General features: G+C 47.4%; 1 protein-coding gene and 2 long non-coding RNA genes across 8 annotated transcripts in view; 1 reads left to right on the top strand and 2 right to left on the bottom strand.

The window, feature by feature from the left end:
* CEP89 (centrosomal protein 89) overlaps positions 1-22664 on the top strand; it is a 119409-nt gene that overhangs the window by 74630 nt on the left and 22115 nt on the right. For 5 of the 6 annotated variants that reach the window (XM_075940112.2, XM_075940114.2, XM_014569481.4 and 2 more), the window contains one exon: positions 4528-4617. The exons of the other annotated variant lie outside the window; for it this stretch is intronic. In XM_075940112.2, coding sequence (XP_075796227.2) covers positions 4528-4617 — 90 coding nt within the window. The remainder of the gene's footprint in view (positions 1-4527; positions 4618-22664) is intronic. 6 annotated transcript variants of the gene reach the window in all.
* On the bottom strand, positions 7102-14404 carry LOC149523739 (uncharacterized). Its single transcript, XR_016350516.1, has 3 exons — positions 14239-14404; positions 9003-9039; positions 7102-7836 (listed from the first exon to the last, which is right to left on the bottom strand). It is a non-coding gene; the product is annotated as an uncharacterized LOC149523739 (long non-coding RNA).
* On the bottom strand, positions 15175-20318 carry LOC142831068 (uncharacterized). Its single transcript, XR_012906689.2, has 3 exons — positions 19818-20318; positions 19105-19249; positions 15175-16562 (listed from the first exon to the last, which is right to left on the bottom strand). It is a non-coding gene; the product is annotated as an uncharacterized LOC142831068 (long non-coding RNA).

The raw sequence follows: 22664 nt of genomic DNA, 5'->3' as shown, positions 1-22664 counted from the left end.
GAGAAAGACCTTGAGCCAAATGATCAGTTGCTATGATGTTACTTCTTTGATAGTTCTCAGGATGCTCTCTCAGGATTGCCAGTGTCCTTTATAACCTTCATACCCCTTCCTACATAATAAAAGTGACATAACTATATTTTTTTCCTATTTTGGGTTCTGTTGGCATTTTAAAAATAAGAATTGAAATTGTATTTTCTTAATACGTTGAATCACAGTTATAGCGCACGAAAATTTTTCTGAGGACCAGTATTTTTTTTCCTAAGGACCGATACTGGGCTGTGGACCACACTTTGGGAAACGCTGATATAGCATATAGGGATATAAGTGACTAATCGACTAGTTGCTTCCCTCCTTTCTCCCCCACTGCTGCCTCTGTCTCTTAAAAGCCAGTTCCCCCCAGCTCCAGTTGCGTGAGAGAGAGCAGGGTGCAGCGACAGCCAACTTTGAAATGTACAAGAATCCCTTCTGGGGCTCTTGTGCATTTCCAAGTTAGAATGCCGCGTGGAGACTGAAGCCAGCGGGACTCTTGTGCATTTCAAAGCAGAAGTGCTGCATAGAACCTGCTGGCCCCGGGCTCCATGCTGCGTTCCAACTTTGAAATGCACAAGAGCTCCTGCTAGGGCTGTTTTACATTTCAAAGGTGGAATGCGGAAGTTCTTATTGACTAATTGAATAGTCGATTAGTTAATTGAAATTTAACATTCCTAGTTGTAATATATATTTTCAACAAACAGTAATCTTTAAAAAAAATTAAATTGTGAATTTTAAGTGGCCAGTGGAATTGTGTGTCAGAAATTAAAGGTGGTTTTGCTTACACATACAAATATTACCTTGGTTACAGTAATTCAAACTTTTTGTCCTAAAGGCATATAAAAATAAAGTGTTTCAATATTTATCTTACATTGAGTTGCAGGAAAAATGCTCATATTTAAAACAATTTCTGAAGTTTTATTACATTTGACATGAGAGCAATTTAAACAGCTGATAGGAAAAAGCAAACATTTAGTAATCAATGAATGTTTGTTTGGACTATTACTCCTACCATGCTTTTGGGGGAAAGGAAAGGTTTCCCTTCTAAAGTTTTCTTCTGATTGTTCTATTATGGCAGGGGTGGGGTACCTAAGGCCCTGGGGCTGGATGCAGTTCCCAGCTTGCCTGGATCCAGCCCCTGAGGCTTGGGCTTCCCCACAAAGGGCCATGTTAGGGAGAGTTTGGTTGCTTCTCACTTGTGTGAAGCCCCCAACTAATTTTTCTGTGGGTCAGCTGCCTCCTATTCAAAAAAGTTTCTCCACCCCCATATTATGGAGACAGGTTTTGCTCGTCCATGGAACAAGGTGGTCTTCCCTAATTTTCCTGCTGATTCTCTACCCTCCCCCAAATTATAGAACACTATGCTCTGAGGTCCTTTTCATTTCTGATTCAGGAAGCATGGCTTCATCGGAGCAGTGCTTCCCAGGCTTCCTTTACCAATAGTTGCTCCTGGAAGTGCTGATGAAGTGGGTTCCAACAGTGCTAAGTTGGAGCTACAGAAAAGCAAATGTAGTTTGGAGGTTGTGTTAGATTTCCTTCAAGAATTGTGTCTGTGGTGGTCCAATGAGTTGCTTGCCCTAGCTTGTCCTATTCCCACAGAGAAAGGAAGAGATTTATGTGCAGAGGTATCTAAGGGAAAACCAGCCTTCCCCCCCCCCCCCCATAGCATTTGCTAAAAGGTCCTGGTCCTGCAAGTACAAGTAAAATGTACACACACTTTATTGTGTTCGGGATCATTGTTTTGATAAACTACAATCCAGTCGCAGTATAAAAAGTTAGTAACAAATTATTTAAAATAATTTTGTTTGGGTAATAGTATGTGGTACCTGCATCATAAAATAAAATAAAGAAATGATTTTTGACAGCTACTAACACTGGATTATATCTTAACACTAAGTAAAAAAGTCATTCACTGAGCACAAAGCTCACATGTTTTCGTGATGTTGGTGAGTTTTGATTTTCTGTGAAGGGAATTGTTTCTCTGGAGCAGACAGGAGTGATGTATGTACTTTACATGTAGTCAAGCATCACTAATTCTAACCCAGTTATTTCTCTTTTGAATATTGTCAGTGGATTTTAAAAGTTTATAATTTTAGGGAGGTATTAAGATCTTTTCAATATTTGTAGTTTATTCATTTTTTTGTTTTCTTTTAAATCTGTGGGGCTCCCTACACAGCAGCGTTATTTCGGAATAATTGACTTATTCCAAAATAACAGTCTGCATCTAACCAGCAAGCAGTTATTTCAACATAATGTCAAGTAGGAGGACTTCTTACTTCAACTCCTGTAACTCTCATTTTACGAGGAATAAGGGAAGTCAGAGGAGAACGTTCTAACTCAGACTTCCTTCTGAGTAGACAGCGCCAAAAGCCGAAATAAGCTATTTTGACAAACTACAATTGATGTAGCTCAAGTTGCATAGCTTATTTTGGCTTTAGCCCTGCTGTGTGGATGTGCCCTAAGTGAACTTAGTGTTTACAAAAGTGATGGATTCATAACAGTAAACTGAGCCAAATGTATAAAACTAAGACAATGCATAAGCTTCCCAGTGACCTGCTATTTCAAGGGCTCTTTTCTGTTCAAGCAGGACTCAAATAGGGATGTTAAAATTTGTGTAATTGACTAATAGTATAAATGCTGAAAAATTCAGCAGTGGCATGCGGAGCAGCAATCAACTCCCCCGGGAGCCAGTGTTTTTCGGGAGCCAGCTTTTAAGAAAGCCATTGTTGCTGATTTTAATTCTTTGAGGTAGCAGAATGTATGTACCCTTTATGCAACTGGATAACCCTTTCTGGGGTCTGGGCATCAGAGCTGTATTAGCAGATACTGGTCCAGATCTTGTGTGCATCAAGCCACTCATTACAAATACAGAATTAGTAGAGTGCTAGGGAGTTGTTTTTCTGCATCTTCTACTTTTCTCATTTATTATCACTGTAGTAGTTAAAATTTTAGTAGTTTTGCATCAATATTGACTGAAATATTACTGGAAGCTTTTACATTACATATGACTACAAACTCAGTTCACTGACATTTAGACTCCCCTCAAGATGAAATATGAGCAAGCAAGCAAATAATTCTTTTGAAGTCAGTGAACCGGGTGCACAGGATTTTTTTAAACAATGAAAGCCTAAGTACCATAATTAGTTATTTTCACTGAGTTCTAGGGTATAGTTGGTGCCACAATAGTTAAAAATGTGTCAACATTTTCATTAGAAATCTTTGTATTTCTGAGGTCTCAGCCTAAAATGATTTTATAAAAAATTATTTTAGTAGAGCAGTGCCAGTTTGCATCAGCTGCTGATCTTGCCAGTATCTTTTTTTAAAAATAAGTTCCTCTTTGTATGGCCTAAGCACATTCCCACTCTGGGGCTCACTCTGAGGATATGAAGGGCTGGAAGAAATCTAAGAGTGTGGATGTACAGAGGTCATCTTGTAGAACTCAGGTTCCAGGTGAGTAACTTTCATTTAGTGAACAAAACACATTTTTCTACCTTTTTATTGTGTGCACTATATATGAATATTTTGACGGTAATATAGCCTATTTAATTTTAATAACTCTGAAGAGATCTGACTGGTTTTGGTCTCACCCTGCATCAAAAAATATCCTTTGTACCTGCAATCCTGTATGTCTGATCTTAGCAAGAGGAAAATTTGGGCAAAGTTTAGCGTGGTGAAGTTTTGGACATTTCTGAGAAATGGCACTTTGAAAAATAAGATACGTTTCACCAATTGATTTCTTTGTAGAAATCTGTTAAAAGGTGGTGTAGAAACTTGACAAATTATTGTTAACAGTTGTGGATTAAACTTATTCTTATTTCTCAAGAATCAGTAAATATATAAGGAATGACACAAAGAGATACAATCTCTGCCTATACAACTGTCCAGTCCTGATTTAACATGACATTGTACAGGTCAGAAATAGGCTAATGTAGGGGAAGAGGGAAAGGAAGGACAGGGGGATAATAGAGGCATGTATGCATCTTGATGATTTGGTTTGCTCCCATTTTAATTATTATTGATTGGTTACCTTTTTTGCTTTTAGTAATTGTGATAGAAATAGGTCTGTAAGAGAGGTTTGAATGTGGTACGAAGTGGTTGGGTGGATAAATTTAAATAGGACATTACAAGCATAGCAGATAGGATGGACGATAGCATGAAATGCTTGGGGAGCATGCAACAATGGGAAATAATATTCTCAGATACTGTGCATATATGAAAGTAAGGAGAAATGACTAATGTTTTGATGTGCTTTGACAGCCTCAATATAAGATAATACAAGGAAAGATAATATATTCAAAGAAGTCCTTTTTATGTAATTCTGCCATTTTATCAGCATCTTACATCTACCTCTCTTCTCTGAAAAAAACTGCAACTGTAGGCTTTGTGAGAGAAACTCCCTTTTAGAAATGCTAGAAAGACATTTTCAAATTAGATATATAATAGACTTGCATAGTAAGAGCCTTTGTACAAAAAAAAAAAATGCTGTTATGTTTGCAGGCTAAATGCTTGGAAAATGAGAAGCATGGAGTTCTCAACAAAATAATAGAAGGGAATGTACGCTTAGGAAAATTACAAGAAAAGATTAAGGTAAGTAGGCTTTGTAAATCAAGAATTAATTACCATTTCATCTCTATCAGTACTTCATACATATGGCAGTATATTTTTGTAAGAACATTTTATGGATATATTTTTAGAATGCATTTTAAAAGATAAATGGGATTTTTAGCATATTTTACACAATACAAATAAAATGTTCTTTTCTCTTGTATGTATACACCACTTTCTATACGCAATCATAGTGTTCTGATAATTTTTAGAAGCTATGGCAGGTTGTAGAATGGTAAAAATGTAGGACACATCCCAGCCTTTTAAAAATCTGTACTAATATGGTAAACTGAAATATAATCTTAAACTAGAGTATATTAAAATTAGAATTACCAGTATTGAGATGTATTTACAACTTCTATCAAGGTGCATTTAGATGACCCAACAACCCTCCAAAGACCCCCAAGCCTTACTAATGTGGTCCCAAATGTACTGATGGGAGCAAGGGACAGAATTCTCATGTATGAAATCAGGGCTTTTGCGCAAGAACTATGATGCTCCTACTCAGGAATAATCCTTTTTGTGCAACTGTTCTTGTGCAAGAGGCCTCCCAACTCCTCACCCTCCTCTGCTGTCCTGACTCCTACCCTTCTCACAGCCCTCAGCCTTCCTGCAACCTGCCCCCCCCCCACTAGCCCTTCTCTTCTCCCTGTGCCCACTCCTCCAGTAGCCCCACTCTGATCATGTGAGCTACCCCTCTTCAACCCCTCTCCTAACACCTCCCTCTACAAACCTGTTCTGCGTCTCTCCTCTGGTGGTGGTCCCTCCACTGCAGGTTTCTGCCCTTCTATTTCACCCCCAGAATCCCCTGGCACTTGCACCTTCTCTTACTCCTGCACCCTCCTGTTGCCTCCCCCTTCCCTCACTGCCCCTACCTCCTTTGCCCTCTTTTTCCCTGATGCCCACCCCCTCACCATCTTCTGCCCCCGTTCCCCTCATGCCTCTGTGCCCTCACACATGACTTGCTCCATCCCGGCCTCCCTCATGCCCACCCCTTCTTTCAAGCCTTCTCCCAGCACCTCCCCGTCCCCTCTCTAGCCCCCAATGCCTTTACCCTCTCTCCTCCCAGCATCACCCTGTCCCCCTCCCACTGACACCTCCCCTCCTTTTTCCTCATTTTCTGCACTTGGCCCCCTGGCATTTGTCTTCTCTACCCTGTCCCTTTGGTGCCTTCCCTTCCTCTCCTCCTCCGCACAAGCCCCTTCCACTTCCAGCCCTTCCCCTTCCCCTACCTTCTGCCTTCCACTTTGTGGGGCTAGAGTCTGCACTCCATCCCTGGACTCTGAACCCGCAACTCAGCCATACAGCGCAACGCAGCGCCCAGCAGTTTTAAAATCCCAGGCCGTGATGTTACGTCATTCCTGGGCATCTCCCCGCCTACCGGTTTGAGCATGCCGTGCAGGGCGGCAGCAGCCAGCAAGGGGAAGCTCAGTGAAGGTTGCGCACGGCGGGGATGGGCACGGGAACGGGAGAGATGCTCTGGGACTGGGGTGGGAGGATGGATGGGGGGGGCTGAGCCCCGCTCCAGTTCCAAATATTGGTGGAGCATGGGCACCACGAGCCCATACAACTCACTGCCCGTGCCTCTGCTGGCTAGCCGGCTCTTTGTCTTTCAGAGGGGGCGGGGGAGTGCCAACTCCTCGCGGAACCCCTAGTTTTGCTTCGCAGAACCCCAGGATTCCCCAGAGCACCAATTGGGAAACACTGTCATAGAGTCTCTACTTCAGGCTGTTGAGCCCAGTGTTCTTCAAATTTTTTAAGCTCACGATCATTTTTTTAATGTAACTGGAATCCAGGATCTGCCTCAAACCCAAATAAACTTGCTCTTTCTCCTGCCCTGCACCTTCTCCAAGGCCCCACCCCAGCCTACCTGTTCTCCAAGGCTTTACCTTGCTCACTCCATGCTTCCTTTCTCTCCTACCTTCACTCACTTTCACCAGGCTGGGGCAGGAGGTTGATGTGCAAGGCGTGCAGGCTCTGGAAGGGAGTTGGGTGCAGGAAGGGCTCAGGGCTGGGGTAGGGGGTTGGGGTGCAGGAACTGTTTCAGGGTGCAGGCTGTGGAAGGGAGTTTGAGTGCAGGAGGGACTCAGGGCTCTGGCAGGGGTTTGGGATACAGGAAGGGTTCAGGGATGGGGCAAGGTTTCAGGATGCAGGTTCCAGCTGGGTACCACTTACCTTAGGAGATTCCCAGGTAGTGGCGCAGTGGCGATAAGGCAGGTTTACCGCCCCCCCCCCCTTTCTGCCTTCAATGCCTTCTCCACTACCTCAGACAGAGTTCTGTCAATTGGTCTGTTGAGATTTCCTCAACTTTATTTTTTTTTCTCCTCTTAATAGTTAGTTGTACTGTTAGTTTTAGTAATAGTATAGCTTCTTTTTTTGTTTTATCGTATTTAGAAAGATACTAGTTAGGTTGTAGTACTTTACTAGAATTTTTTGCCAGGTTTCTGGGCTTGAAATGTTGTCCGTCATGCTAGGAGGTGATCCCAGCGTAGCCAGCCAGAGTAAGTCTCAGGTCCGACACTAGGCTCTCCAGGTAAAAAATACGCCACACAGGTATCTGTCAAACACAAGTAGTTTATTTCCTGACAGCTAACAGCTGTGCCCCATAACTGAAAGAACAACATAACAAAGAAGCAGCATATCTTACGTCCCTTCGTGCAAGCCTGGGACCCCGGGTAGGTTGCAGACGAAGTGGGAGGTTGTCTCAGCTTCTGATGCACCGGTATCCAAAGCCCATCGGTGAAGTCCGATTTGCTAGGCTCTGAGGCAGCCTTAAATACAGTTTTCCCTGCCTTGTTTTACAGTTTGGAAATTTCCAGGGTTTACTCATTACATGCTGATGTAGGGCTTAGCTGTTAGTTATCGATCTGCTTCTGATCTGGATCTTATTGTTCTTTGGCCCTGTTTACGTGATCAGTACGTTAGGGTAAGCAGAATTGTTTATGCGTTCTTGCCCTTTACCCTCATCTCATACTTGTTCTTGCTATACTGGCAACAATGCTTATCTTAAGTAGCGTATGTTCCCAAAGACTTGCTTCTGGCTCATCAAATATAGGGAAAAGAGGGAAAGAATGCAGGCCTAACCACCCCCAAAGTAGTACGTACGAAGTTCTTCCGCAATTGACCACTACACCCAGTCAGCAATGAACACTCTTGTTGCGCCTGATGGTGCAGGGAATTTGCATGTGACCCAGAAGTGCACTAAAATCAAGAGGTAGAAAAAACAGAGAGAGATAAGGCTTAATCTTTTCATGATGGAGAGCTTTCTACACCAATTTTAGAGCCCTCATCTGCTAGTTTCCAAGCAAGTCTACTGCCTCTGTGATATCAGAGCCTCATGCCTCCAGTGTATTTAAGAGGAAGACACACCACTCTTCTCCTAAGCCCTTAAAACAGGGCTACTGCGATGCTCTGTTAGTTTGTGACCCGCGGTGTAGTTTGGCTTTATGCGGGGCTCAACACGCGGTCCATGGGTGGAAGCCAAAACAGAAAAGTAGTCAATATAATGGCCTCCTGTTGATATGTGTTTTGGTAGTTAAATTCCTGTACTGTCATTGCTCATTAAAGTGCTGTCATATGAGTGGAAATTGGGTAAATATTGCATTTTATTAATATCAGCAGAACTGACTTAAATGGGGCCTGCATGTTGTGTAGTCTTGCCTTAATCTTTATATTCATGCCTGTCAGTGTGAAAGAAGTTATTTGCATATATATTTGCACGTATATGGAATCACACTTAAGTTGTGGCCCTCAGCGTGTGCTGTGAGTATCCCTGTGGCCTCTGGACCTTCCAAGTTGGGTAGCCCTAAAAGAAAGTGCACTGGTTCACTGCGTAGAGAATCTACCTCTAAAATGCTAAGGTCTTTGGTATCTTCAACTACTCCAGTGCTATCACCTCTCCAGTCAGGCATGGCGAGACTGAAAAATGGCAAAGCCTTGGTCCCAGAGAAATCATTGTTTTGTTAATAGACCAATATGACAAGAAGAATTATTTCTTCTTCGAGTAGTGTCCACTGTAGGTGAAGGGTTGCCCTGAGCCGCAGATCGGAGCTTTGTATAGCAGTTTCCCCTGTTGAGCCACGCATGCCCAGGAGGCGTCTCGAGCCCTTCCTGCCTCCTGAGGAGCGTGACTCAACCCCCTCCCTTTCAGTTCCTCTTTAACTGCCCTCGTCAGTGGACGGAGCAGTCAGGAGCTCCCTGTCAGATTATCTGACTACTTTCCTCTTAGTTATTTAGGCATAGTTAGCTTCCCCTCTTTTATCCTAGTTACTCTTTCCTTGTTTCTTTATTAAAAAAAAACAAAAAAAAACCTAGAAATAGGAAAAATAAATTTAATTAAATCCCCCCCTCAGGGGGCTTGAACTTACCTCAGACCGGGACTCTGGTGAACCGGCTTTCTCCCGCCTGTCAAACAAGAAACACATAAAGACTTTAAAAAAAAAAAAAAGAAGAAGCAAAACCACATAAACTATAACAATATAGAAGATAAATATAATAATTTCAAGAGGGAGAGAGCCTGCAATGTCTGGCTCCTCAGGGTTTAAAAAGTGCAGTCAATGCCGGGACCCAATACCGGCTTCAGATGGCCACTCGGACTGCATACAGTGTTTGGGGGAGACTCCCTCTCCCCACAACTGTACCCACTGCAATTTCCTGACGGCGAGAGCCAGAAAAGACCGTGAGCTCCGCCTCAGGATGATTTTATTTGAAAAAGCTCTACAGCCTGCGGGAGAACAATCTGCACCGCGGCAAGAGCCTCCACCGCCTTCCAGAAATGCCCCGAGACAAAGAGCTTCTCCATCCCGCTCTCTTCCAGCCTCTTCCTCTCCCAAACATAGAGGAGAGGCACACCAGGCTGGGAAATCCCCTGCCACTAAGGCTTCGGGGTGATCCTCCCACTCTGCGCCGGTATCGGGGTGCTCAACAGCTGAGCGGCCCCGGGAGCGCTCTAAGCAGCCGGCACGGCATGAAAAGCCAGTGCCACTTGCAAGCGTGGCACCGTTTCCAGCCCCGGCATCGCTTCAAGCCTCTGCGGCGCCCTGGGAGCATTCTAAGCAGCCGGCACGGCATGAAAAGCCGGCGCCGCTTCAAACCGCGGTGCCACTTCAGAGCGCGGCACCGCTTCCAGCCCCGGCGCTGCTTCAAGCCTCTGCAGCGCCGAAAGCAACTCCACAGCTTAAAGCTGCGGTGCCTCTTAAAGTCACGGCACCGCAGCAAAACGATGGGCAGCCTCCGAAGCCTCTGGCAACAGCTGATGCTCCGCTGGTCCTCCCACAGCCAGACAAGCAGCCAGATGAGGCTCCTAGGGATCAGCCCCAACAAGAGACTGATCCATACAGTAGGCATCATTATCTGTGCCTGCCCTCTATTTCTTACTCTCCTGAGAGGTCTCCATCAAGGCAATCCCCTCCCAGGTCGATGTCACCGTTGTCTCTTCACGACGCTCCCCTTCCTGATGATGACCACCACACAGTCTATTCCTCGCGACATCCATCACCTGGGAGGGCTCGCTCTCACCATTATAGGGCTCTGCCACAACATGGCCCATGGCACCCATACTGGCCTTACCCACCTCCACCTTATCCACCGCAATGGGGACCGTGGGAATACTGGGAGCCATATAGACACCGCTCCCCACCTCGTTCCACTGCATCCCGGAGAAGTTTGCCTCGGCCACAACCCCTAACTCCATCAAGTTTTTCGGAGGATGAGGTGGAACGAATCTCAAACAACGACTCAGATACTCAGTCAGTAAACATCACACACTCTGATGCCCTTGATGCACAACCAGAGGACGCCGTCAGACACTGGAACGATTGACTATCTAAAACAGTTCCAAGAACTATTCAAGAGAGTAGCGACAAGCCAGAATGTCTCCCTGCAAGAGGTGCAGAAGAAACAATACCAATTGTTAAAGAATCTACATCCGACACTACAGGGCAAGATTGTCCTACCCATAGACGAGGCAATCATGGAGACCTCAGAAGATCTGTGGAAGACGCCTGCATCTATCCAACCAACCAACAGGAAAATTAACAGAAAGTACTTTGTCCCCTCAAAAGACAACGACTTTCTCTTCACTCACCCACAACCTAACTCACTAGTCATAGACTCAGTACAACGAGCGAAGTTTCCACAGTATAGGATGGGCAATGCAGACAAGGACCACAAAAAGTTGGACTCCTTTGGCAAGAAAGTATACTCCTCTTCAACCCTACAACTCAGAATATCAAATTACTCTGCTCTCTTAGCAAATCACAACTTTGACAACTACTCAAAACTGGGAGAACTAATGGAGCATCTCCCCGACTCCAAAAGACCCATCTTAAAATCAGTAGTTCATGAGGGCCATATGATCGCCCATGCCACTCTCCAAATGGCAATGGATGTAGCTGACACTGCAGCCTGAGTTACAGCTACATTGGTGGTGATGCGTAGAGCTTCTTGGCTCCGGTCATCTGGAGTTCCACGCGAACTCCAGCCCAAAGTGGAGGACTTGCCATTTGACAAGCAAAAGCTATTTGCAGCCACTACGGACGAAATGCTCCACAAGAGCAAAAATTCTAAGTCCACACTTCGCACGCTAGGTATGGGCACGCCACCCTATAAACGCAGGCGATACACCCCATATAATTCATATAATCGATATCGGTATGAACAATACAATCGACCACAGAGGCCTTATGAAGACAACAGACCAAGACAGCGAGGTCCCAGAAGGCGACCCAACCAAGCCCGCCCGCTAGCTAACCAACCATCTAGGCAGCAAATTTGAACATTTGGTCGAGGGTCTGCAAGACCTCCCGTTCGATCTCGCACCTCAACATGGCCATCTATTCAACCACCGTTTGCGTGCCTTCCTCTCACAGTGGGAATCCATAACATCGGACCTCTGGGTCCTAGAGATAATTCGAGTGGGCTATACCATCCCTTTTATTTCTATCCCCCCTACCCTTCCCCCTACCCCATCGCTTTTCAGGGACCACTCTCACGAAACCCTTCTAAAACAAGAAGTCAATTGGCTCCTTGTCATTGGGGCTAGAGAAAGGGTATCCCGAGAGTTCCAGGGGAGAGGGTTTTACTTGAACTATTTCCTGACCGAGAAAATAACGGGGGGCTGGAGACCTATATTGGATCTCCGCAAACTGAACAAATTTCTCAAGAGACAGCGTTTCAAGATGGTCACTCTTTCCGCAATCATTCCTGCGCTAGATCGAGGGGACTGGTTCGCAGCCCTCGACCTCCAATATGCCTATTTCCATGTAACCATCCACCCCGCCCACAGACGCTACCTACGCTTCACGTTGGGACTGGACCATTTCCAGTACAAGGTTCTTCCCTTCGGTCTCTCATCAGCTCCGAGGGTATTTTTGAAGGTACTGGCGGTCGTAACCGCATATCTCAGATGGCAGAACGTCATCATATTTCCCTACCTAGACGATTGCCTTCTAAAGGGATCCTCATACGCCGAAACTGCCTCTATGATACATACGACCTCAGTCCTCCTCAGTCGTCTAGGCCTTCTAAATCAACCAAGACAAATCAATTCTGCACCCGGTTCAAGATATAGAGTTCATTGGCGCTCACCTGGACTCAGTTACAGCCCGGACATACCTACCTCAACAACGCTTTGCAACCATGCAAAAAATTATAAACAGGATGCTCACAGTTCCTACCACCACAATACTTACATGCCTCCGACTAATGGGACACATGGCTTCCACCACCTACATAGTCCACCATGCTTGTCTGCACTTTCGATGTTTCCAGCTCTGGATTGCAACAGTTTATATCCCATCACGGCACCCTCGAAACAAAACGGTTACTATCCCACCAGACGTGCTCGCATCCTTACGATGGTGGACAGTGCCAAACAATCTTCTGGCGGGGGTTCCGTTCCAACAAATCGAACCCACTATTCAAATCACCACAGATGCTTCCCTGCTCGGCTGGGGGGCACATATGGACGGTCACAAAGTTCAAGGCAGGTGGTCCCCAAACGAGACACTCTTACATATTAATCTCCTCGAATTGAGGGCAGTAAGAAATGCCTGTGCACACTTTGCCTCCGACATCGCCAATCACAGAGTCCGCATCCTAACGGACAACATCTGCACGATGTTCTACATAAACAGACAGGGTGGAGCCCGCTCCCGCTTGCTATGCGCGGAGGCTATTCGCCTGTGGAACGCGGGTATCCGCAACCAAGTCACCCTTATAGCATCCTACCTACCCGGAGTGAACGATACCAAAGCGGACTCCCTCAGCCGAAACTTCACCGCGGACCACGAATGGGAGTTACATATGGAGGTGGCGAACTCAATTTTCCACCAATGAGGATGGCCATTGATAGACCTCTTTGCTTCTACCCAGAACACCAAATGTCCCCAATTCTGCTCCCGTGCAGGGGCAAACACTCTCTGGGGGATGCCTTCCTAATCAAATGGACAGCCCCCCTACACTACGCCTTTCCTCCCATACCGCTCATCCCAAGAGTTCTGCGCAAGATCCTGAGAGACAAAGCCCTAGTCATCCTGATTGCACCATCATGGTCTCGCCAAACCTGGTACCCATACCTTCACAGGCTAGCGGTCCAGCCACCCCACCCACTACCATACCGGATAGACCTACTATCTCAGGACGACGGCAGGATACTGCATCCACAACTCAATACCCTGCATCTTCACACATGGCTTCTCTCTGGTTCTCGGAGGTAGAAGAGCGCTGCTCCCAGCGAGTAAAAGACGTCCTCCTCCATAGCAGGAGACAATCTACTCGGAAAACTTACCAACAGAAATGGACACGATTCTGTCACTGGTGTCAGCCAAAGTGGAGCCCCGTGCCTCCCCACTAAATACCATCCTAGACTACATTCTGGAGCTTAAAGCATCAGGACTGTCAATCTCCTCTCTAGGGGTACGTCTAGACTACATGCCTCCGTCGACGGAGGCATGTAGATTAGACAGATCGGCAGAGGGAAATGAAGCCGCGAGGCATAACGGGGCGGTCGACAAAAGGGTTTTCTGGCGACAGGGGAACGTCCAGACTGCCCCGATCTGCCGACAAACAGCTGATCGGCAGAGCGGGGCAGCCATTTAAATTTAAATGAAGCCGCGATTATTTTAATCGCGGCTTCATTTCCCTCTGCCGATCTGTCTAATCTACATGCCTCCGTCGACGGAGGCATGTAGTCTAGACGTACCCTAGGAGTACACCTCTCTGCAATAGCAGCATTTCATACTTCAGTAGACAGCTTCTCCATTTTTAACCATCCTATTATGAAGAGATTCCTCAAGGGACTCCAGAATGTGTACCCATCACATAAGGCCCCACCCCCTTTGTGGGACCTAAATCTTGTTTTGAATTGCCTCACAGATCTCCCTTTGAGCCACTGGCAACAGTACCACTTCCCTTCCTTTTTATGAAAGTCTGCTTCCTATTAGCCATTACCTCCGTCAGGAGGGTGAGCAAACTCGGAGCATTAATGTCAGAACCTCCTTACACAGTTTTCACAAAGGATAGGGTCATACTGAGACCCCACCCCACATTTTTGCCAAAGATCTGTACAGAATTCCATCTCAACGAACCAATCGTATTACTTACCTTTTTCCCAAAACCGCATTCTTCGCAGACAGACGCCAGCCTGCACACTCTGGACATCCCGAGGGCTCTGGCCTTCTTCCTAGAAAGAACAAAACCATTTCGTAAATCTGAAAGACTTTTTATCTCCATTGCTGAACGATCTAAAGGGACACCAATATCATCGCAACGAATCTCAAAGTGGATATCGACATGTATAATCAAATGCCACTCTCTGGGTAATAGACCGCTACAACGCCCACCACGAGCGCATTCTACTCGAGCCACGGCTGCTTCTACAGCCTTTCTGGGCAATGTCCCCTTAAGAGACATTTACCGAGCAGCAACATGGTCTTCAGACCATACTTTTGCTAAACACTACTCTATCCTTCCACAACTCAAGAGTGATTCAGCAGTTGCCACAGCAGTACTCTCTACCACTGCTAAACAATGACTCTGGCTCCCTCCAGCCTTACATTGAATACTGCTTTGTAGTCACCTACAGTGGAGCACCCACGGGGACACTACTCGAAGAAGAAAAGGGAGTTACTCACCTCGTGTAGTAATGAGTGTTCTTCGAGATGTGTGTCCCCGTGGGTGCTCCACGACCCTTCCTACCTCCCCTCTGCTCAGAGTCAAAATTCTCGGGCGGAGACAAGGAACTGAAAGGGAGGGGGTTGAGTCACGCTCCTCAGGAGGCGGGAAGGGCTCGAGACGCCTCCTGGGCATGCGTGGCTCAACAGGGGAAACTGCTATACAAAGCTCCGATCTGCAGCTCAGGGCAACCCTTCACCTACAGTGGACCACCCACGGGGACACACATCTCGAAGAACACTCGTTACTGCACGAGGTGAGTAACTCCCTTTTCTTTGCTTTCTTGGTACTGAGGTGGCCCACTTGAACTCTGATTACATTTTCATCAGAGGGCACAAGATGTATGATACTGTCAAAGACGGCTCCCCTCCAAGCACCTATGGTACCGTCAGCGCCCTCTGCCACGATCACCTCAGGGCAGGGTACAGATTCAATGCTGCAGGTGATACCTGGCTTTATCTGAGATGTCCAGTTCTCCACTGCTTGGCTCAGACATGCTGTTTGGGATCTGAGGGCATTAAGATCACTTGCAGTTTGCCTTGTATCAACAGTTTCATCTTGGATCTCTCCGGGATCTGCACCATTCCAAAGTGAGCTTGAGTGAAAGGATTCTGATGAAGATCTTGCCTCAGTGTATCAAGTGTCTGTTCAGGGTTTCCCCCCTGATTCCTATAGTGACTTTTCCAGACGCTTCTGATGAAGCTGCAGATATTTCATGGCTCACAATTGCTATCAGAGTCTCACTGGCATGAGGACCTTTGGGTGCCTCTTCCTATACCTTATGCACCTCCTCCTTGGCCATATTGGGATCCTTGGGTGACCTATGTCCAACAATTTTCCAGAACATTGAGCACCGCTATCAAGAGGACTGCTTCTTGGTCTTCCTATTGTTTCTAATGTATTTGTAGAATGTTTTCTTATAACCGTTTGTCTCTACTGAGTTTGATCTCATTTTGTGCCTTGACCTTTCCAATTTTGTTCCTACATAATTGTCTTACTTGTTTATATGCATTCTTTGTAATTTGACCTAGTTTCTACTTTTTGTAGGATTCTTTTTAAAAATCTTTTAGATCATTGAAGATTTCCTTGCCATACTTCCTATCTTTACCATGAAAGAGAAAAGATAAGTAATGTTATGGCGTAGAAAAGGACCCAGAATTATTATTTTTCTTAGAGTGGTTGCACATGTGCATTCTAATCTAAGTGTGTGTGCTCCCTAAGCACAATTCCTGGAAATTTTCCCCTCAGTGGTACCTTGTGAGGCAGTTCAAGCATTCCCTACTTCTGTCTACCATCAGCACTGATATAAAGCACCCAGATCCTAACGCATTCATTTCCTTTTTGTTACCTGTGATGGTAACTGGAACTGCTCTCTTTGCATTCACAAGCTCTTAGTGATCTTTATTCTACTCCGTGTAATTGTAAAAAACAACAAATGGTTTGGTAGCACTTTATAGACTAATTTGGCTACCCCCTGAAGCTGTGTAATTGTAGTTACTTTTAATCAGTTTTCTGAATGTTAATGATGTCCTAGGCAATACTAAGTTCTCCTTTGAGGGGTGTCCCTGTGGGTGCTCCACTCTGGGTGCTGGTGCGTCCTTGCGCCGGTGATTGGAGATGTTTCCACCGCACCACGCACGTGCTGTGGCGCCCCCTTGTGCTGTTGGTGTCCGTTAGGTGCATGCGCGGCTCGGCTCTTCGATTCCTTCTCTACCGTCCTCGGCAGCAGGTGGAGCCTCTTTTCCTCTTGTTCTCTGTTAAAAGAAAACCATCAAAACCCAATTAATCCCATCAAGTACCTCAGCTTCCAAGTTATTCTACCCTTACAAACTCACTAGTGGTGGACTCTGTTTGACATAAGGGAAGACAACCTAACCGCAGGTCCACACCACAAGACAGAGACCACAAAAAAGTTGATATCATGGGCCATAAAATCTACTCCTCTGCCACTCTGCTCCTTAGAGCAGTGAACTACATGGTGATGCTCGCAGATTACGACCATGACAGCTATTCCAAACTGCCAGACCTATGCCAGTACTTACCAGAACGTAAAAGACCAACTCTTCTTAGCATCATGCAAGAAGGCTACACTGTTTCTCGAATGGCCCTACAGTCCACAATGGACGTAGCAGACACTGTGGCCTGTATAACACCATCTGCCATCGTATTGTGGAGGATTTCATGGCTGCAGACATCTGGAGTCCCAAGAGACTTACAACAGAAGGTTGAGGATTTGCCCTTCAACAAGACCAACCTCTTCGCTGATAAGACAGATGAGGTACTACACTCCATGAAGGACTCCCGCACCACCCTCAGGACCCTGGGAATGTACCCTCTTCCCCTTTTAAGAGAACAAGGTATACAACCTATCAGAGACCCAGGGAGCCATACAGGCAACAATCCAGATACAATTTCCACCAAAAACAAAGGCCACAACGTCGCAGACCCCAACACCAGCAGCAACAACATTCTTCTACGACCCACCCACCCATAGCCAAACAACAAATTTGAAGAATATGTCGAGAGCCAGAAAGCCACCTCAATATCGCTTATACCCCATCGTCCTTAGTTCAATCATCATCTCTGCGCCTTTTTCCACCAATGGACCCAAAACACATCTGACAAATGGGTCTTAGAACTCATCCAATATGGCTATGTCAATTCCCTTCACTTCTCTGCCTCCCTCCCACCCCGTCCCTCTTCAGGGACCCATCTCACAAGACCCTTCTCCACCAAAAAGTCTCGCACTAACTACAATTGGGTGCCATAGAAAAGATACCACCAGAATTTCAGGGTCAGGGGTTCTACTCAACCTACTTCCAAACCCAGAAAAAGAGTGGAGGATGGCGACCTATATTGGATTTGAGGAGACTCAATAAATACATTGCTTACCACCATTTCAAGATGGTAACCCTAGCAACAATAATTCCCACTTGGATCGAGACTGACTTTCAGCTCTTGACCTGCAAGATGCCTACTTCTACATTACGATCCATCCCATGCACAGACGCTTCTTACGATTCATGGTGGGCACCCAACACTACCAATACCGAGTGCTCCCTTTTGGCCTTTCAACTGCCCCCAGAGTATTCTCCTAAACTCTGGCAATCGTAATGGCCTCACTACAATGCCAGGGAGTCATGATATTCCTGTATCTAGATGACTGCCTCATAAAGGGGTCATCTTTTCAGGAGACAAAGGCCATGATCAACACTACAATAGACTTTCTGATCAACCTCGGGTTTCATATAAACCATGCAAAATCCACGCTCCATCCAACCCAGAAGTTGGAGTTTATAGGAGCCCTCATCGACATGGTGGCAGCAAAAGCTACTCTGCCCTAACACAGATTCAATACAATACGCAATATTATCAGAAGTGCACAATCTGCGCCTACCATGACAGTGAGTGCCTCAAATCCTTGGGCATATGGCTTCCACAACATATGTCATCAAGCTAGCCAGGCTTCACATGAGAGGCCTTCAGTCATGGTTAGTCACAACCTACAAGCCATCCAGGGATCAACTTTCCAAACTGGTTACCATCCCACCACGGATCCTCAACTCTCTTCAGTGGTGGATGAACCTGCAAAACATGCTAGACTGTGTACCATTCCAACAACCTTACCAAACTCTTACAGTGATGACCGACGCATCACTCATGGGTTGGGGAACCTATTTAGGGACCATCACAGCTCAAGGCAAATGGTCCTTTATGGAGCAAACATTTCATATCAAACTCCTGGAATTATGAGCAGTCAGTTATGCATGTCAACACTTCCAACCTTATATAGCCCTCAAGTCCATTACTATAATGACGGACAACACTACTTGCATGTACTATATCAATCGACAGGGAAGTGCATGATCCCCTTCCCTCTAAACAGAAGCCATCAAACTATGGAACTGATGCCTTATACATCAGGTCACCCCAATAGCCTTCTACATTACTGGAGTACTCAATGTCACATTGGATACACTAAGCCATACGTTCCACGACCAGCACGAATGGGAAATAGACAAGCATGTACTTGATCTAGTGTTTCATCAGTGGGGCCAACCAGACATAGATCTCTTTGCCACTAGAAGCAACAGGAAGTGTCACCTCTATTGCTGCAGGGCAGCCCTAGGGAAGCACTTCGTTCGGGATGCCTTTTATATCAGGTGGGATGCCCCACTCCTTTACGCTTTTCCTCCTTTTCCTCTCCTGCACAAACTCCTCAACAAGATCAGGACAGATCAGGCTCGAGTCATACTGGTGGCACCAACGTGACCCAGACAGACTTGGTATCCTTACCTTGACAAGATGACAATGGCAGATCAGTATGCCTTCCCACTCCATCACAACCTTCTATCACAGAACCACGGGAAGAATTTCTATCCAGAACTCCACAAACTTCATCTCTATGCCTGGCTTCATGGCTCCAGGATGCCAAAAACAACTGTTCAGAAACGATTAAAAATACTGAACAACAATAGAAGACAATCCACCAGGAGAACATACCCCTATAAATGGAATAGATTTTCTCACTGGTTCAAACGCTTGCATATGACACCCCCCTCTCCATCCTGTTGGACTACTTATTATGCCTCAAACAGTCAGGCCTTGCTCTTAGCACCGTTAAAGTACACTCGGCTGCCATAGCAACGTTTCATCACACCAAACAAGGGGTTTCCTTCCTTGCAAACCCGATAGCCAAGAGGTTCCTTAAGGGTCTACAGAGCACTTTTCCACCGGTCCGCCCACCAGTTCCAGTCTGGGATCTGAACCACGTACTTGAGAGCTTGACAAAACCACCCTCTGAACCACTAGCGACCTGCTCTTGGTCACATCTATCGATGAAGGTGTCCTTCCTTGTTGTGATAACTTCTAGCAAGAGAGTGAGCGAGCTCACTGCGTTGATGGCTGAACTCTCATACATGGTTTTCATCAAGGACAGAGTTATACTTCGACCCCACCTGAAGTTCCTCCCCAAAGTACCTTCCACATCAACGAACCCATACGCTTACCTGATCCGGTGCATGCCACATGGCACATTCTTGATATCCGCAGGGCACTTGCATTTTATATTCACCACACCAGAGCCTGGCGAGCGTCCCCTAGACTGTTTCTGTCCTATGCAGAATGGTCCAAGGGATAAGCAATCTCATCTCAGGATCGAATACAGGAGGAGATCCATTTTGAGAACATGCTATAAACTCTATGATAAAAACTGATCTGAAACCATCACAGTGCATTCCACCAGGGCGATGTCTTTCACTACCGCCTTCCTCAGCAACGTTCCTCTTCAAGTCATTTGTAAAGCTGCCACCTGGTCATCTGACTATACATTCACACAGCATTATGCTCTCTGCTCTTCAGTTGCATCTTCCAGGACGGTGGGACAAGCAGTACTATCCACAGTGACTAACACAGGGCTCCAAACCCACCTCCACAGGCCGACAACTGCTGTGTAGTTACCCAGAGTGGAGCACCCATGGAGACACCACTCGAAGGAGAAGAAAGAGTTCTTCGGGTAGTGTCCCCCGCGGGGGGGGGGGGGTTTCCACAGTGGGTGTCGGGTCCCATCCCGGCGCTGCAGATCGGAGATCTTTTAGCTGTTGTTTGCCGGACCGCGCATGCACGGCGGCCATCTTGCGGCTTTTCGCACCGTTCCTGCATCACGCGGTCCGGCTCACCAGTTCCTCTCAACCGTCCACAGACGCAGATGGAGAAACTGCTCCCTCTCCTGTTGGGTTCATTCCTGTCAGGATTGAGATATATTACTTAGTTAGTGTTTATAGTTATAGTAGTTAGTTACTAACTACAGTAAACTTCCGATAATCCGGCACCTTTAGGACCCAGGGGGTGCCGGATTATCACATATGCTGGACTATCAGAAGGGGGGGGCTATGAGGGGTCTGGAGTGGGGTGGGAGGGGATGCCACCCCAGACCCCTCATAGCCCCCCCTTATGATAGTCAGGCTCTGCCCGGGGCTTCCTGGAATCAGCCGCTGATCTGTTTCAGCAGCGGCTGACTTGGGGACCCCTGGGGCAGAGCAGCTGGGGTCCTGCCGGGTTGGTCCCGCAGCGCCGAGGGGCGGCGCTACAAGACCAACCCGGCAGCACCCCAGCTGCTCTGCCCCAGGCATCCAGATTCAGACTGCTGGTGAAACTGCCGCTGCTGGTCAGTTTCAGCAGTGGCTGAATCCCAACGCCTGGGGCAAAGCAGCTAGGGTGCTGCCGGGTTGGTCCCATAGCGCCGCCCCTCGGCGCTGCAGGACCAACCCGGCAGCACCCCAGCTGCTCTGCCCCAGGGGTCCCCAAGTCAGCCGCTGCTGAAATAGATCAGCGGCTGATTCCAGGAAGCCCGGGGCAGAGGAGCTCTGCCCCGGGCTTCCTGGAATCAGCCGCTGATCTGTTTCAGCAGCGGCTGAATCGGGGACCCCTGGGGCAGAGCAGCTGGGGTCCTGCCGGGTTGGTCCAGCAGTGCCGTCCTTTGGCGCTGCGGGACTAACCCGGCAGCACTCCAGCTGCTCTGCCTCAGGCGTCCCCAAGAGCAGCTGGGGTGCTGCCGGGTTGGTCCCGCAGCCCCGAGGGGCAGCGCTACCAGACCAACCCAGCAGCACCCCAGCTGCTCTGCTCCCGGCTTCCCCAATTCAGCTGCTGGTCAGTTTCAGCAGCAGCTGAATGGGGAAAGCCTGTCCGGCTGCCCCAGCACTTCCGGGTTCCTGATGGTGCCGGACCATCAGGAGTCCCGGAGCATTGGATGCCGGACTAATGGAGTTTTACTGTATAGTTTAAAGTTAAAAAAAAAATTCTCATAGTTATAGATATTGCAAACAGTTATAATGCCTGGATCCCTAGGTTTTAAAAGGTGCACGCTCTGTAGAGACTCCATGCCCGCTTCGGATGAGCACTCGGCATGTATCAAATGTTTAGATGAGGGGCACATCCCACAAAAGTGCCCTCACTGCTCTAAGCTCACGGCCCGAGCTCGGAGAGACCGCGAAATGCAGCTGAAAATGCTGCTGTTCAACAAGGCTCTTGCGCCACAGTCTGACCTTCCGACAGAGCCCGCTGCTCCTGTCCTTACGAAGGCAGCCTATAAGAAAAAGCCTTCCTCGCTGTCTCGCTCATTACCAGCGAAAGTCAGTTTGGCGGACAAACCTCCGGTTCATCAGGGTCCCGCAGGCCGGAGAAGGTCAAACATGCCCGTAGTGCATCGGCACCGAGCCCATCTGAGCACCCATCACACCAAGACGAGGCAGCACTATCGACACCATTGCCTGCATCGGAACGCACGGTACCGAGACCCTTGGACTCAACAAGAGTCAGGGCACTGTCCTCATCCCCGGCACCGAGAAGCTCGGCACCGACATCACCGTCGGCACCGGGAGCCACAGTGCCTACAACCTCGTCGGCCAGGGCACCGCTGATGCCTCCGGCACCTAGAGCTAGGACACAGACTCCACCTTTGGCGCTGAGAGCCAGGGCACCGACGCCGCCTCTGGTGCCGAGACTTGTGGCACCTTCAACTGCTGCATTCTGCGAAGCACCAAGGCCATCCCATAGATTGACCCCCTCTACATCGCCTGTATAGAGGTCTAGTAGACTCAGGGAGAGAGTTCAGCGCCTCCCATCTATGTCCCCTAGCCCGGGGCCAGAGACGTTTTCATCGGAGCTGCCATCCCCACTGCCATGCTCGCCCAGGGTGCCTCACCATCACTCACTCACTACGCGGCGTTCTGTTTACACACCGCCTCCGCGGTATTACTACCGGTGTTGTTACTCCCCATCACCTTCACATTCCAGACAGCGTTCCAGATCGCCCCAGTCACCATCGTATCACAGGTCATCACACTATGAACACCGCT

This window comes from Pelodiscus sinensis, chromosome 12 (assembly GCF_052426305.1).
Source record: "Pelodiscus sinensis isolate ZL-2025 chromosome 12, ASM5242630v1, whole genome shotgun sequence".
Lineage (NCBI taxonomy): Eukaryota > Metazoa > Chordata > Testudines > Trionychidae > Pelodiscus > Pelodiscus sinensis.
Note: the sequence above shows the minus strand (reverse complement) of the source record. Positions and strands in the feature narration are given on the sequence as shown.